General features: G+C 40.5%; 1 protein-coding gene across 4 annotated transcripts in view; it reads right to left on the bottom strand.

The window, feature by feature from the left end:
• kat6b (K(lysine) acetyltransferase 6B) overlaps positions 1-18,363 on the bottom strand; it is a 221,548-nt gene that overhangs the window by 87,324 nt on the left and 115,861 nt on the right. For all 4 annotated transcript variants that reach the window (XM_063070288.1, XM_063070286.1, XM_063070287.1 and 1 more), the window contains exons 7-8: positions 17,869-17,924; positions 14,139-14,257 (exon numbers count right to left, since the gene is read on the bottom strand). In XM_063070288.1, coding sequence (XP_062926358.1) covers positions 14,139-14,257; positions 17,869-17,924 — 175 coding nt within the window. The remainder of the gene's footprint in view (positions 1-14,138; positions 14,258-17,868; positions 17,925-18,363) is intronic.

Here is an 18,363-nt window from a genome sequence, read left to right as displayed (position 1 = left end):
TATTTTCTCTAAAACACTAATGCAAATAGCAATCAGCATTGAATTGTAGTTAATTAAAAATTAAACCTTAGGCAACAAGGTCTCACCTTATCAAGTAAATATTAATGAAAAATGTGCATCCCTGGGAGACAGAACACTGGAAAACTAAATACAGCATTATGAATTATTATTCAATATTTATTATTCTCACATAATATGCATTTATATTACCCATAACAGAACTGCTGTCTTTTCTTAAAATGTTTAACAACCATGAGCAGACAGGGACTTCGAGACCGAGAGACTATTGGTTATCACTAATTGAACCCTCTCTGACAAACATTTTCTCCCCTGCCCATGTGAATAACAACACTTCATGAGCATGCACTTATTCTAACACTTTCCACCTACCAGCTCAATTATGCTTTTTCTTCTATTGAATTCAGAGGAGTACTGATACCCTAGTCCAATGCTGGGAATGTCGCTCAGACATACTTTTGAAAAAGTACTTTCAGTTAAGTACTTCATTATCCTGAATTTTATAAGAAAATCATACACCATCTCACATACATATACTGGGCACCATGGTAACGTAGTGGTTAGCGTGATGCAATTACAGCTTGGTGTTGGAATTTGAATTTCAATTCCAACATCCTCTGTAAGGATTCATACGTCCTCCCCATGCGGTTTTCGCCAGGTGCTCCAGTTTCCTCCTACATTCCAAAAACGTACCAGTTAGTAGGTTAATTGGTTATTGTAAATTGTACTGTGATTAAGCAATGATTAAAACGGGGGTTGCTGGGAGGCGTGGCTTGAAGGGCCTGATCCATACTGTATCTCAATAAAGTAAAATAAAATCTACAGTTAACATAAGCAGTCATTGCAGATACTTATCATCACAAGGGTCTACACCAAGATGTTTTATCTATAACACTCAGCTTGGAGCCTAAAAACTGATGTGAACAGATTATTGGTCAAGATAGTGGTAATGATTATCATACAATCAGTGTATTGAAAATCAAGCTAAACATTTGAAAAGATTTAGCAGAATTAGAACAATATACATTGCAGACATAATTGCTTTACAATTTGCAAATACCATCGACAAAGCATAAACAATCCTTTATAGACAACAAAGTTAAAGAATACCACCAACCAAAAACCACTGGAAATAATGGCAATTTCTTAAAATACAATGTAACCTTGATTCAGATTCTCATCGTTTCTGGGGACAAGATATTTCTAATTTTACAAGGTGCAAAGATAAGATTTTTATTGTTCTCCACAATTATTTATGGCCACGTCAAAAATACTTCTGGTTTGAAGGGAGGCCAGGACTGTAGATGTGCTTCACATGGACTTTAATAAAGCCTTTGACAAGGTCCCACACAGAACATTGAACAGCACAACATACTATGGATCCTTTGAACCACAATGTTGTGTTGATTGATATCCCACAAGTGAAAATGGTTCTAAAGATTAGGATTCAAGGTAAGTTGGGAAACTGGATCCAAAACTGGTTTGGCTATAGGACACAGAGTTGTGATAAAGGGATTGTTTTTGCAATTGGATGTCTGTGACTAGTAGCGTCCCACAATGTTCAGTGTTGGGACCTTTGTTCTGTATAATACATGTGAATGACTTTTATTTTATTTATTCAGAGATACAGCATGGTAACTGGCTCTTCCAACTCAATGAGCCCATGCCGCCCAATTCAACCTGCACCTTTGGAATATGGCAGGAAACCGAAGCACCCAGTGGAAACTCCCACAGTCACAGGAAAAACATACAAACTTCTTACAGGCAGCAGCAGAATTTGAAGACAGGTTGCTGCTGCTGTAATAGCTTACACTAACCACTACCTAATATCCATATCACCCTTAATGAATGTGGGCATTGGAGGCAAAACCAGTAAGTTTGACAATGTCCTTACTTAGAAGGTTCAGCACATTACTGACACTCTAACAAACTCCTACAGAAGTACTGTTGAACATTTCCTGACTGGCTGCATTATGGCCTGGTACACCAATTCCAATGTGTGGGAATGTAGAAAGCTACAGAAGGTACTAGTCTCTGTACTCATCACCGGCATGTCATTCTCCACCATCAATATTTTCCACAGGAGGCGCTACCTTAAGAAGGCATTAAGTATCCCCACCATCTATCCATCAAGAAGAACAGAAGCTTGAAGACCCACACTCCTAGGTTCAAGCAACACACATCAAAGTTGCTGGTGAACGCAGCAGGCCAGGCAGCATCTGTAGGAAGAGGTGCAGTCGACGTTTCAGGCCGAGACCCTTCCTCAGGACTAACTGAAGGAAGAGTGAGTAAGGGATTTGAAAGTTGGAGGGGGAGGGGGAGATCCAAAATGAAAGAAGACAGGAGGGGGAGGGATAGAGCCAAGAGCGCCTATCATTTTGGATCTCCCCCTCCCCCTCCAACTTTCAAATCCCTTACTCACTCTTCCTTCAGTTAGTCCTGACAAAGGGTCTCGGCCTGAAACGTCGACTGCACCTCTTCCTACAGATGCTGCCTGGCCTACTGCGTTCACCAGCAACTTTGATGTGTGTTGCTTGAATTTCCAGCATCTGCAGAATTCCTGTTGTCTACTAGGTTCAAGAACAGCTACTTCGCTTCAACCATTCGGTTCTTTAACCATCTGGCACAAACCTAATCACTAGAGCTTAGCAACACTATGATGAATTTGACCACTTCGCATTAAAATGCATTCTGATGTTTTGTTCAAATTATTTCTTTCCTGTAAAAAATGTTTTACGTTTTTCTTGTGAATGATGTTCATATGATGCTATGCCTGTGAAGCTGCTACAAGAAAGATTTTCATTACATCTGGGTCCACATGTACTCTTTCATGTGACAATAAACTCGACATCTGGTAAATAGAATTTCATAAATTTACAGACCCAATACACTGGTGTAGTACATGCTTATTGATCAGTATATATCATGTGACCATTTCTTTTTGCCTTTATAGTTTGTATTTAATTTCAAATCAGCACTGAGTAAGTATAAAATATATTGAAGGCTTGCTAAAGATACTGCAGAGTTTTTTCAAAAGAACATTTCAAACCAAATTTCAGAAGAAATTCACAGGAAATGAAATAATTTATTTCACGTTTTTCATTAATGCAATACAAAAAGAACTACCTTTGTAAACCAATGCAGGAAGTATAACACTTGCCAAAAATTCAGTTAGATTACAACACAAAAATGTTTTCTATTCAGATTCCTCTGAATCTACTAAGCTCAGTATTTCTTACTTATTTCAAATGTTTTTATTTCTCTTCTTAATCCAATGTATTTCTGTTTCTCAAATGAAGCAGTTCAAAACTTAAGCTGGTTCATTATAGAAAGAAACATAGAAAACCTACAGCACAATACAGGCCCTTTGGCCAACAAAGCTGTGCCAAACATGTCCCTACCTGAGAAATTACCTAGGGTTACCCACAGCCCTCTATTTTTCTGAGCTCCATATACCTTCCAGGAGTCTCTTAAAAGACCCTACTGTATCCGCCTCCACCACCGTTGCCGGCAGCTCATTCCACGCACTCACCACTCTCTCCCTGATACCTCCTCTGTATCTGCTTCCAAGCACCTTAAAACTGTGCTCTCTCATGCTAGTCATTTCAGCCCTGGGAAAAAGCCTCCGACTATCCACAAGATCAATGCCTCTCATCATCTTATACACCTCTATCAGGTCACCTCTCATCCTCCGTTGCTCCAAGGAAAAAAGGCCGAGTTCACTCAACCTATTCTGATAAGGCATGCTCCCCAATCCAGGCCACCATCCTTGTAAATCTCCTCTGCACCTTTTCTATGGTTTCCACATCCTTCCTATAGAGAGGCGACCAGAACTGAGCACAGTACTCCAAGTGCGGTCTGACCGGGGTCCTATATAGCTGCAACATCACCTCTTGGCTCTTAAAGTCAATCCCACGACTGATGAAGGCCAATGCACCGTATGCTTTCTTAACCACACAGTCAACCTGCGCAGCAGCTTTGAGTATCATATGGACTCGGATCCCAAGATCCCTCTGATCCTCCACACCGCCAAGAGTCTTCCCATTAATACTATATTCTGTCATCATATTTGACCTACCAAAATGAACCACCTCACACTTATCCGGGTTGAACTCCATCTGCCACTTCCCAGCCCAGTTTTGCATCCTATCAATGTTCCACTGTAACCCCTATCTATCTGCTTTTACAGCCATTGTCCTCCACCTTCCCTTCTTCACTACTTATTAACTCATAAGTTCTATTACTCCAGATATTTGCATAGTATCAGATCCATAGCAAGATGATCTTCTTCTTGATATCACTGATAAATAGATTTCATTCCACACTTTCAGACTAGTCTCAAGAAAGGCAGGGTGTGGAATGTTAGGCAGATGAAGGACAAAGAATTGCACACAGATGAGACCTTCATAGCCAGCCTGGATTAAAAAGTAAATGCTCTTCTACTTCCTTATGCTTATTATGCTTAGTTACTTTTCTTTTAGCTGCTGACATGAGCTGACCCCTCCTGGGATCAAGACTGATGTCATGAAAGAGCTATTGTAAACATCACTTTCAATTTTGTGCTGCAAGAAGTGTCTTTCCGACTGTCACTTAAAATAATTTGACTCTATATTTTACAGAACAGACAAAGAGGGTCCTTTAACCAAGTGAATATTCTTCAGTTTGTGTATCATACTTCTATGAAGCTTATCAACACTCTCATGAATATTATTAAATTTTTTTTGGCGTGTGCCTGCGTGCGTGCGAGTCTGTGCGTGTGCGTGCGTTCGTGATGATGTCTTTTTCATGGCCTTTACCAGGCGCGGAGTGAGACAGAGAGACTGTGTGGCCCGTCACTCCTCACACAGACATTTTCGCAGTATTTTTCCCTTTATTTTACGAGGTTGAGTTGTAACCCGGCACGGATGGAAAGCATACTCGGGAGCGGACCTTACTGGCTTCGAACCTGGGAGCCTCCGCTCCTGGGTCCGGCACCGATGTCATTGCACTACCAGCTGGCTGAATATTATGAAAATTTAAAACTATTCTTTTCCATCACTTTAAATCCTTGCACTCACAGATCCCCAAATTATTTGAAACTTCTGTTCTTCAGGTAGTCAGCTTGGACCAAATACACGTCCAAGTTTGAATAACAAGATGACTAGCAGCAATTCAATGGGGAGGTAGACAACTTCTCCAAATCAACACCAATACTTACACATTCTCTTTGCTACATTGCTGTGTATGGCCAGATTCACACTTCCAATGTGAGCTGGTTGTCTAAGAAGGTAAAGTTCAAACGGATCATCTAGCTTTTTTAAGCAGTATTTTTATTCTTAAAAGCTTTCTCATTGAACCATGAGATCAGGAGGTTAATTCCTATAAGCCAAATCACTCTGGAACGGTCAAGGCAGCAGCACTGTCAGCATACTAGCCGCCTGCTTCATTATATTTCACCTATCACCATGACTTTTATCGTATACATGCCCAAGTAATGCAGAGATGCCTATCAAGCTGTCAGTGGGGAGGCCAGTACCCAGTTTATGCCCTTCCACAATGTTTCTACAAAACACAACTAAAAAAAGTTATAATAGAGTCATAGCAAGAGCTAGAAGAAATCAATCAGCAATTGTCTTCTAGCTGTTGGATAATGCCTTTAAATAGAGTATGTGGGGTAACTTGCTGCTAGCGAATCCATGTGTAAGGTGAAGAAATTGCACTTGTTAGAGCATCACGCTGCAGTGGATGAAGTCTGCATTGCACAATGGCTTGCAACTTATCTGTTGTGTAAACCTGTTATACACTCTGGATATTTCACTGGGCATATTATTACCCATACTCACATGGTATCCAATGCAGCTGGCCCCAGGAATGTGCATGTGATGTAGAAACCGATCATCTCCCAAGCCATCATCTCCTCTGTCTTTTTATGTACCAAAACACAGGCATTAACACCATAAGACATAGGAGCAGTCGGCCACTCAGCCAAACAAGTCCGGTCCGAAATTCCATCACCGCAGATTTATTATCCCTTTCAACTCCATTCTTCTGCCTTCTCCCCCTAACCTTTGATGCCTGACTAACTAAGAACCTATCAACCTTCACTTTAAATGTACTCAATGACTTGGCCTCTACAGCTGTCTGTGGCAATGAATTCCACAGATTTACCACCTTCTGAAGAAATTCATTCTAATTTCTGTTCTAACTGGATGTTCCTCTATTCTAAGACTTTGCACACTGGTCCTGGAATCACCTACTGTAGGAAACTTCTTCTCCAAATCCACTCTGTCTAGGCCTTTTAATATTCAATAGGGTGCAATGAGCTTCCGCTTATTCATCTAAACTCCAGTAACAATAGGCCCAGAGATCTCAAACACTCCTCATATGTTAACACTTTCATTCCCGGAGTTACTCTCATAAACATCCTCTGGACCCTCTCCAATGCCAGCACATCTTTTCTTAGATAAGGGTCCCCAAACTGCTCACAATACTTCGTGTGGTCTGACCAATGCCTTAGAAAGCCTCAGTATTACATCTTTGCTCTTATATTATATTCCTCTCGAAATGAATCCTAATATCATATTTGCTTTCCTTACCACCGACTCAACCTCCAAGTTAGGGAATCCTGCTCAAGGACTCTCAAGTCCCTTTGCACCTTTGACTTTTGAATTTTCTTCCCATTTAGAAAACAGTCTATGCCTTTATTCCTTCTACCAAAGTAGATGACCAGACACTTCCCTACACTACATTCTATTTGCCATTTGTTTGCCCATTCTCCCAATCTGTTCAAGTCCTTCTTCAGACTCCATGCTTCTTCAACACTACCTGCCATTCCAGCCATCTTTGTATCATTTGAAAACCTGGTCACAAAGCCATCAATTCCATCATTCAAATCATTGACGTGTAACGTGAAAAGAAGTGGTCCCAATGCAGACCACTGCGAAACACCTCTTGACAACAGCAGCCAATCAGAAGAGGTCCTCTTTGTTCCAACTCTTTGCCCCCTGCCAGTCTGCCATCTTCCATACATGCTGGTATCTTTCCTGTTAATACCATAGACTCTTATCTTGTTAAACTGTCTCATGGCGATGCCTTGTCAAAGGCCTTCTGAAAATCCAAGTAAACAACATCCATTGACTCTCCTTTGTCTATCCTGCCTGTTCTTTCCTCAAAGAATTCCAACAGATTTGTCAGGCAAGACTTTCCCTTAAGGAAAACATGTTCACTTTGGTCTACTTTATCACACGCCTCCATACCCTGAAACCAAATGCTTAATAATGGTCTCTACCATCTTCCCAACCACTGAAGTCAGGCTAACTGGCCTATATTTCCTTTCATCTGTCTCCCTTCTTGAAGAGTGGAGTGATATTTGCAATTTTTCAGTTCTCCAGAACCATTCCAGAGTCTACTGATTCTTAAGAGTTCATCAGTAATGCCTCAACAATTTCTACTACTACCTCCTTCAAAACCTTGGAATATAATCCATCTGGTCTAGGTGACTTAGCTACCTTTAAGACCTTTCAGTTTCACAAACATCTTCTCCTTAGTAATAGCAACTACACTCACTTTTGCCCCTTAACATTCTTTAATTTCTGGTATACTGCTAGTATTTTCCATAGTGAAAACTGACACAAAACACTTATTAAGTTCGTCCAATATTTCTTTGTCTCCCATTACTACCTCTCCAGCGTCATTTTCCAGCAGTCAATATCTATTATAGCCTCTCTTTTACTCTTTATATATCTCAAAAAACTTTTGGCATCCTCTTTGATATTATTGGCCATCTTACCCTTATATTTCATTTTGTCTCCTTATTGCTTTAATTGGTGCTTACTGTTGTTTTATAAAAGTACCCAATTTTCTAGCTTCCCATTAATTTTTGCTATATTGTATGCCTGCTCTTTTGATTTTATGCAGTCTTTGGCTTCCCTGGTCAGCCACAGTTACCTCATTCTCCCTTCAGAATACTTCCATATCTTTGGGATGTATACATCATGCACCTTCCGAATTGCTCCCGGAAACCTCAGTCATTGCTGCTCTACCCTCTTCCTTGATGGTGTCCTCTTCTAATCAACTTTGGCCAGCCTGTCTCTCTCATACCTCTGTAATACCCTTTACTCTACTGTAATACTGATAAACTTAACTTTATCTTCTGCTTCTCAGACTGCAGGATGAAGCTATCATATTATGGTCACTGTCTCCCAAACATTCCCTTACCTTAAGATCCTGAAACAAATCCGGTTCATTACACAACACTCAATCTAGAATTGCCTTTCCCCTAGTTAGCTCAACCACAAGCTGCTCTAGAAAGCCACCTCATTATACAAATTCCCTTTAATAGGATACAGCACCAACCTGAAATTCCCAATTTAGTGTACCTGCCTTTTAAAATTCCCTATGACTATCATAACATTGCTCTTTTTACATGCCTTTTCTATTACAGATTTTCTTTTAGAAGGAGAAAAATTGTTAATTCTTACTCTCTTCGGCCTGATTTGTCAAAGTGATTGTGGTGCATTCTGTACTTTTCAGCAAAGTTGATAAACACAAGAGATTCTGCAAGGTTGAAATCCTGAGAAACACACACAAAATGCTGGAGGAACTCAGCAAGTCAGGCAGCATCTATGGAGGAAATAAAAAGTTGACGTTTCACATTGAGACCCTTCCAATAGGACTGGCAAGGAAGAGAGAAGAAGCCAGAATAAGAAGATGGGGGTGGGGTGGAAGGAGCACAACCTGGCAGGTGGCAGGCGATAGGTGAGAGCAGGTGGGTGGACAGGGAGGAAAATGAAGTGAGAAACAAAGAATAAACAGAAGAAACAAAGAAGTTTGAACAGGATTCTTTGACAAAGAACCTGTTATTTTTGCAATTATCCATAATGTGACAAAAATAAAAGAAATATGAAACATAATAAACTGTTTTATATTTGTAACACGGGTCACAGAACTGGAGAAAAGAGAACACAGACGTTGGAATCCAGAATGCGGTAAGAACTCGGCATGTGTGTGCAGGCAAAGGATGCAATGGCTCCACAGTAGTGTAGTGGTTTGCTTGATGCTATTACACCTTGGGGTGTAGGAATTCCAACGGTGCCTGCAAACAGTTTCTACATTCTACCTATGACCGCGTGGGTTTCTGGGTACTATAGTTTCCTCCCAGAGTACAAAGACGTACCAGTGAGTAGGATATTGGTCATTGGCTAGTGTTAAATTGGTAGGTTTCTTGGCAGCGTGGCTCGTTGGGCCGGAAGGCTCTGTTCCACTCTATATCTTTAAATGAAATAAAATAAATCTATACTTCAGATCAAGATCTTGCATTAGGACAGAGAGGGAACATAGAAAAGTATAGCAGAGTATAGGCCCTTTGGTCCACAATGTTGTCCCAAACATTTAACCTACTCCAAAGTCATCAGTATGTAGCAGTACAAACAAGAAGGAGGAATGTGACAGGGACTGGTCGAGATAGGGGATAGGTGAAATCAGACTGGTAGTGGGTAACGGGCAGATGGAACCAGGAGTGGGAGGGAAGTGGGGATGGGGAAAGCAAGCAAAGCAAATGAATGGGTGCAAATGCAGACAGAGCAAAGAGCCAAATTGTACCACATAGGTAAAATTCAAAAGGGCAAAGAATGCAGGACTGCAGGTGCTGCATTTAAATGCGTGTAGCATTCGGAATAAGGTGGATGAACTCGCGGAGCAATTAGAGATCGGTTGGTATAACACTGTGGGCATCGCTGAGTCGTAGCTGAAAGGTGGCCATAGTTGGGGGCATAAAATCAAAGGATATACTTTGTATCTACAGGACAGGCTAGAAGGCATAGGAGGTGGTGTGGCTCTGTTGGTAAGAGACAGGATTACATCTTTAGAAAGAGGTGACATAGGGTCAAAGAATATTGAATCTTTGTGTTTGGAGTTTAGAAATTGCAAGGGTAAAAAAATATTATGGCAATCACATATTGGCCTCCAAATAGTAGACAAGATGTGGGGTTGAGATTGCAAAGGAAGCTAGAAAAGGCATGTAATAAGGCATGTAATGGGGGACTTCAATATGCAAGGGGATTGGGAAAGTCAAATTGGTGTCAGATCGCAAGAGAGGGAATTTGTTGAATGCCTAAGAGATGGCTTTTTAGAGCAGCTTGTGCTTGAGCCTGCTCCAGGAAAGGCCATCTTAGATTGGGTGTTGTGTAATAACCCTGACTTTATTAGGGAGCTCAATGTAAAGGAGCCCTTAGGAGACAGTGATCATAATACAATTGAATTCATACTGCAATTTGACAGGGAGAAGCATAACTTACATGTGTCAGTATCGCAATGGAATAAAGGGAATTACAGAGGTATGAGAGGAGCTTGCCCAGGTGGATTGGAGGAGGATATTGGGGGGGATGACGGCAGAGTAGAGATGACTGAAGTTTCTGGGAATAGTTCACAAGGCACAGGATAGATATGTCCCAGAGGAAGAAGTTCTCAAATGGCAGAGGTAGGCAACAGTGGCTGACACAAGGACTGCATAAACCCAAAGAAAGGGAATATAAGGTAGTAATAGTGAATGAGAAGTTGGATGATTGGGAAGTTTTCAAAATCCAACAAAAGGCAACTAAAAAGCTATAGGAAGGGAAAAGATAAAATGTGAGGGCAAACTAGCTAATAATATAAAGCAAGATATCAAAAGTTTATTCAGTTATATAAAGAGTAAAAAGGAGCTGAGAGTTGATATTGGACCGCTGGAAAATGATGCTGGTGAGGTAGTAATGGGGAACAAAGAAATGGAAGATGAACTTAAGACCATAAGACATAGGAGCAGAATTAGGCCATCTGGCCCATCGAGTCTGCACCGCTATTCAATCAGGCTGATCCTTTTTTCTCCCTCCTCAACCCCAGTTCCTGGCCTTCTCCCTGTAACCTTTGATGCCATGTCCAATCAAGAACCTATCAATCTCTGTCTTAAATACACCCAACAACCTGGCCTCCACAGCTGCACATGGCAACAAATTCCACAAATTCACCACCCTACGGCTGAAGAAATTTCTCCGCATCTCTGTTTTGAAAGGACGCCCCTCTATTCTGAGGCTGTGCCCTCTTGTCCTAGACTCTCCCACCATGGGAATCATCCTTTCCACATCTACTCTGTCTAAGTCTTTCAACATTCGAAAGGTTTCAATAAGAACCCCCCTCATCCTTCTGGATCCCAGCGAATACAGACCCAGAACCATCAAACATTCCTTGTATGATAACCCTTTCATTCCTGGAATCATCCTTGTGAACCTCCACTGGACCCTCTCCAAAGCCAACACATCTTTTCTAAGATGAGGGACCCAAAATTGTTCACAATACTCAAGGTGAGGCCTCAGCATCACATCCTTGTTCTTGTATTCCAGATCTCTTAAAATGAAAGTTACCATAGCATTTGCCTTCCTCACCAACTCAACCTGTAAGTTAACCTTCAGGGTGTTCTGCACAAGGACTCCCAAGTCCCTCTGCATCTCAGATTCCTGGGTTTTCTCCCCACTTAGAAAATAGTCCACACATTTATTTCTACTACCAAAGTGCATGACCATGCATTTTCCAAAACTGTATTTCATTTGCCACTTTCTTGCCAATTCTCCTAATCTATCTAAGTCCTCTGCATCCTACTTGTTTCCTCAACACTATCTGCCCCTCCACCACTCTTCGTATCATCAGCAAACTTGGCAACAAAGCCATCTATTCCACCATCTAGATCATTTATATTCAGCATAAAAAGCAGTCCCAACAATGACCCTTGCAGAACACCACTAGTCACTGGCAGCCAACCACTAAAAGATCCTTTTATCCCCACTTGCTGCCTCCTACCAATCAGCCAATGCTCTAACCATGTTAGTAACTTTCCTGTAATACCATGGGCTCTTAACTTGGTAAGCAGCCTCACTGTGGCACCTTGTCAAAGGCCTTCTGAAAGTCCAAATATACAACGTCCACTGCATCCCCTTTATCTATCCAATTTGTAATCTCCTCAAAGAATTCCAACAGGTTCGTCAGGCAGGATTTTCCCTGAAGGAAACCATGCTGACTTTGTACTATCTTGTCCTGTGTCACCAAGTACTCCATCACCTCATCCTTTAATTGCCTCTAACATCTTCCCAACCACTGAGGCCAAAGAAACATAGAAAACCTACAGCACAATACAGGCCCTTTGGCTCACAAAGTTGTGCTGAACGTGTCCTTACCTTAGAAATTACTAGGGTTATCCACAGCCTTCTACTTTTCTAAGCTCCATGTACCTATCCAAAAGTATCCACCTCCACTACCGTTGCCGGCAGCCCATTCCACGCATTCACCACTCTCTGTGTAAAAAACTTACCCCTGACATCTCCTCTGTACCTACTCCCAAGCACCTTAAACCTGTGCCCTCTTGTGGCAGCCATTTCAGCCCTGGGAAAAAGTGTCTGACTATCAGGCTAACTGATCTATAATTTCCTTTCTGCTGTTTTTCTCCTTTCTTAAAGACTGGAGTGACATCTGCAATTTTCCAGTCCTCTGGTACCATGCCAGAGTCCAATAATATTTGAAAGATCATTTCGGATGCTACCACAATCTCTAATGCTACCTCTTTCAGAACCCTAGGGTGCAGTTCTTCTGGTCCGGATGACTTATGTACCTTTAGGTCTTTCAGCTTTTTAAGCACCTTCTCTCTTGTAACAGTAACTGCACCCACTTCTCTTCCATCACACACTACAGCATCAGGTATACTGCAAATACTCATTTAGTTCATCAGCCGTCTCCTTGTCCCCCGTTATAATTTCTCCTTCCTCAGTGTCTAGTGGTCCTATATCCATTCTAATTTTGCTTTTGTTTTTAACATACTTGAAAAAACTTTTTCTATCCACTTTGATATTATTTGCTAGCTTGCTTTTCATATTTAATACTTCAACTTTTCTCTTCTAATTTTTTTAGTTGCTCTCTGTAGGTTTTTTAAAAACTTCCCAATCCTCTATCTTCCTAACTTAATGAGTACTTTGCATCTGTCTTCACTGTGGAAGACACTAGCAGTGTACCAGAAGTCCGTGAGTGTCGGGAGCAGGAGTGAGTGCCATTGCTATTACAAAGGGAAAAAGTACTTGGCAAACTGAAAGATCTTCAGGTGGATAAGTCACCTGGGCCAGATGAACTACATCCTGGAGTCCTAAGAGAGGTTGTGAAGAGATAACAGATACATTGGTCATGATCTTACAATAATCACTTGATTCTGGTATGATTCCAGAGGACTGGAAGATTGTAAATGTTATTCCGCTCTTTAAGAAGGGAGGAAGGCAAAATAAAGGAAATGATAGGCCAGTTAGCCTAACCTCAGTGGTTGGGAAGTGTTGGAGTCTATTACTATGGATGAGGTTTCGAGGTACATGTTGGCTAATTACAAAATAAGTCAAAGTCAGCATGTTTTCTGTAAAAGGAAATCTTGCCTGACAAATCTGTTCGAGTTCTTCGAAGAAGTAACCAGCAGGGTGGACAAAGGAGAAACAGGGTATGTCATATACTTGGATTTTCTGAAGTTCTGAGCATCAAAGGTTATGGCGCGAAGGCAGGTGTATGGGGTTGAGTGTGATCTGGAATCAGCCATGATGGAATGGCAAAGCAGACTCGATGGGCTGAACCGTCTAATTCTGCTCCAACGTCTTATGGTCTTAAAGGAGGCAGACACTCAGCTGGAAAGTGAGTATGTATAGAAGGAGAATGAAAGAAGAGAGGGTTAAATGAAATTAGAAAATTCAATGTTCATACCACTGGGTTGCATACCAATAATATGAGCATTTAACTTTCCAATTTCACGTAACCCAAACCACTTTTATTCTCCCACATCAATATTTTTGCTCTGTCTATTCACCTTTCCCAGGTGGTTCAATCTTAATCCATCATTTTCTTCGCCGTTATTCACACAACCCGTTCCACCTATGACTGTCTATCCCTCTGCACCCCACTGACCGTCTTTCTTCACACCACTAACTGTCCCTCTTCCTTTTCGGTCCTGATGCAGAGCTTTGACCCAAAATGTCGACATAGACCATTTGCCTCCACAGATGCTGCTTGACCCACTGAGTTCTTCCAGAGTTCTACTTTTTGTTTCTAGATATAGAGTTTCTTTTACCAGTCAAATAGAAAGGTCTCACCTGGAGTGATAAATGCCGAGCTTGCTTGAACATTTCCAAGTCCTCATCTGTCACATAGTCCTGATGACAGGCTACACTCTCATCTGTGCTTTCCTTTTGGATAGATTTTGTTTCTTTGCCTGCCATTCACCAAAGCAGCAAAAGAAAAATGATCACATACACGAGTAAAATCCAGCATTACATGAATTTGATATACTCTCTATACACAATTCCTTAAAAAGCTCACAACTTCTGGTGCTCTGTTACTCGGGCATGATAGATTAGCATTCTCCATCTAACAATCCTTAGCACCACTGATCACACAAATAAACAGGACATGCTGGTAAGGCGGGTAGATGTGGAGAAGCATTTCTTTTGTTGCTGAGATACAGCAAGGATAGTTACTTTTCGCAAATAAATAAAGCAGACAAAAACTAAGTGAAATACTAACAGACCTATCATTCAATATATCTCTTTTACTTTAAAACACTGTAAGCAAATAATGTAAAAAGCTGCACTACTGTGTAGAAATGACTAGAAAAATGACTTAAAAGTGTGTGAAAAGATGGGATTCTCACATAATTCTAAAGAAATGTGGGAGGCAACACAGCTTTTTAGAATACTCACTACTGTAACTAAAGCAAATTAAACAGATTTGATCTGTGGTGCAAGTTTATTTTTGAAAATATAAAGATATTATTAGCATCTGAGAAAGATACAAGGCAATTTGTTTTGTGAATATTCCTGCTAAAGGAAAACCAAAGCATGAGAAGTGCTATGTGATAAAAGAGCATGTACTGGGCAGGTTGGAGCTGAAGAGCCTGAAAAACCGAAGAGATATTAGTAGTGATCTTTCAAACATCAAAGATTCAGGAAAGGTTCATGAGGACTGGAAAGTCACAAATATGACACCCTGTCTAAGGAGGAACAGAGGTAAAATTATAGTTGGTTAGCCTGACCTCAGTGCTAAGATCTTAGAGTCCATCATTAAGGATGAAATTTCAGTAAATTAATTTTAAGTGCTTTAGAAATTGTTGAAAAAACTGACTTCCAGAACTATTCCAGTTTAGAACAAGACCAAAACATGTGTGTCAGTGTAGCTGTCTCAGTTTTACATCTATCACAATAACTATCAATATTAGGGAATATTTTAGACAATCTCTCCTCCGTCAAATGGTAACGATGTGCAATTTTAAATTGAATCAGTGAATGACTAGCACAGATCGAAGAAGAGTTAACCTAACAAATTAACTGTGCTTTTTGGAAGAATTCCTCAAAATACCCGTGGTATCTCTGTGTCTGACCAACATATTATTGCATTTGTTACATTGATAGCTAGGAGGGACATTTTGTTGAAGTGGAAGGATATATCGGCTCCCACTTTGTCACAATGGTTCTCTCAAGTGATGCTATGTCTTAGTTTGGAGAAGATTAGAATTCGAACCTTTGGACCTCTGTTTGATTTTGAGAAAAGATGGGGTTCATTTGCTCGTTATTATCATTTGAGTTAATTGATAGATTTCCTCCATGGTCTAACTGTAAGTTTTTGGTACTTTTTTTTCTTGCTGGTGGTTTGATGTTTATCTTTAGAAGCTTTTTGTATGACGCATGGCTCCGGGGTTGAACACCTAATGGAGTTTCTTTTCCCCACTTTTTCTTGCTTAGTAGGGGTTTTTTTAAATCACCAAAATTTTTTCAATCTTTAAAACAAAGTTTTTTTTCTTGAGACATTGCAAGTGTTGCTTACTTCGATGTACTCGTGTTAATTTTGGATAATAATAATAAAAAGATTTGAAAAGAAAGAAATTTCAGAGTACTTTCAAGTACATAATAAGGAGAGGGTGAGGTCAGTACAGTTCTGTTAAGAGGAGAGCTTGCATGACAAATGTTAAAATTCTTTGAGGTGGTAACAAGCAGGTTAAAGGAGAGTCAGTTGGTGTTCAATTTTCAGAAGGCCTTTGACAAGGTGCTGTACATGAGATTGCTAAACAAGTTAAGAGCCCATAGTGTTAAAAGGCAGGGTACTAAGGCTACATCCACACGAGACAGGATTAATTTTGAAAACACCAGTTTCGCATAAAAACAACAGGCGTCCACACCAGGCATTTTTGAAAATACCTCCGTCCACATTGAAACGGGTATTTGGGTGAATCTCCTCCTACTGGGCATGTGCAGGACACACAGAAAACAAGCGAAGAGGAAACGGTATACTTGGTGTGCGTTTGTCCAGTTACAGACTAGAAAAACTTAAAAGGGAAATTGCCAAACGGAAGACTTGGTGCACGTTTGTCCAGAAACATTTCCTACAGCCATAGTCTCTTCACCGATGAAAGGGACAACAGATACAACTAAATGCAATCTGTTTTGTTACTGGGCAAAAGTGAAATTTGCTGTTACCCCATTTGTTTGCCTTTACTTTTGCCATGTCTTTGTGTATTATTTTGCTTTATTTAACATGTGCAATAAAACAAGTTACTGGGCAAAGTGACAATTGCATCTATTGAATGTTTGCACAAGCAATATATTAATAAAGCACCTTGTTAAGTGTATAAAACATGTCTGCATCAGTGTTGTCTTGTAGTTCCATACAATGCTACATTAGGATGTTACACATCTATTGTCAGATATTGTTGTTGTGGTGTTGGAGGTTGCGTTCAAGAAAACTATGAAATGCCGTGCTGCTGCCACCATTTATTCCGGCATGTCATGACAGCGTTTTTAAAATTAGCCTGTACACACAACGCCCAACCGGCGTTTTCAGATTTAAACACTCTGGAGAGTGTTTTAGAAAAGCTCCATTTTCTGGGAAGAAAAACACCGTTTCATTGTGGACGGAGGGCCTAAACTAAGAGAAAAAACTTCGGTTACGGATTTATCCGGTCTAGTGTGGACGTAGCCTAACATAGACAGAAAACTGGATGACTGGCAGAAGGCAAACAGTGGGAAAAGGTCATTTTCAGGGTGGCTGCAGGTGAGTAATGGAGTTATGCAGTGGCCAGCGTTGGGACCACAACTCTTCATATCATACATTAATGATCAGGATGACAGAAAGAGGCAAGATAGTTTGTTTAGTGAATATTCCTACAAAAGAAAAAGAAAACATGAGAAGTGCTACGTGATAAAACAGCAGGAACTGCTACTGGACAGGCTGGAGATTGGCTTGGACCTTTGTTTACCATCATCTTGATCACGCTTAATTCTTCCATGTGCCAAGCTCCCTATCCATGCTTTGGGGGGGTGGGGGGGGGTGTCACACCATTTGGTGCTTTTTAAGAAACAAAATTTGTCTCAAGTGAATATCTGATTTCAGTGATCATGCTCTGGAAGCCTAACATCATCGGATTAGGCAGTGAACACTGGGTTACTATTTATAACTCCTTTCTTTTCATGGAAATCTGGATAAATTTCTGGTAAAGGAGTCAACTAAGACTAGTGTGGAAGAGGAACATAACTGTTTTGTGTTATCTACTGAGACTCCCTGTAAGTGTTGCAAATATGTTAGAGCCCATCGAAATATCTTTGATAGCTATTACCAGGAAGGTTGTTAGGTGAGAATGCATTAGGCTGACCATTTAACCCCATGTCTTTTGGTAAATAAGCATAGAAAATTTACTTAGCCCATCAATGAGAGCAACTATTGTTCTGTTAAATGTGAATGTGTAGGTGACAGCACCAGCCAGGGTTGGATCCTTCTGAGTCACAGCATGACCAGATGAAGCTGTAGGAGTGTGTTTAATCTTTTGACCCCTACCAGTTGACCCCCTTCCTCTGTCCACTGTTAAAGATCCTCCATCACTGTCTGCAGATCTGTGGAAAAGTGCAAAGTACACTATCAATTGTATGAAGAACATACATTATTTGCAGGATTATATACAAAATTAGGACATTTATACGAGGGAGGAAAATAAATGGAAATATTAGATATATGAATGCAAATTCATTAATTTATTATTAAACTGCATCTTTGTTTGATGCAACTAATCTTTGTTTTCCTAGATATTTTCCGCTCCACTTGTTTATCTTCCTCACTTCCAACCATTCACCATAGAGTGGAATAGAGCTACTAAATTGCAAATGTCACTGGCAATGTAGTTAGCCATTATAACATGTAATAATATGCACAATTTGCTCTTATCTAGCAAGAATTCAGAAATTAGATTAGAAAATTGTACAAACAAAACTGCTTTATACTCAACAGTCTGTAGCATTGTGTGCCTTACTATATTGGCAGGCAGCAATACTGCAC

The sequence above is a fragment of the Mobula hypostoma genome, chromosome 18, assembly GCF_963921235.1.
Source record: "Mobula hypostoma chromosome 18, sMobHyp1.1, whole genome shotgun sequence".
Classification (NCBI taxonomy): domain Eukaryota; kingdom Metazoa; phylum Chordata; class Chondrichthyes; order Myliobatiformes; family Myliobatidae; genus Mobula; species Mobula hypostoma.
Note: the sequence above shows the minus strand (reverse complement) of the source record. Positions and strands in the feature narration are given on the sequence as shown.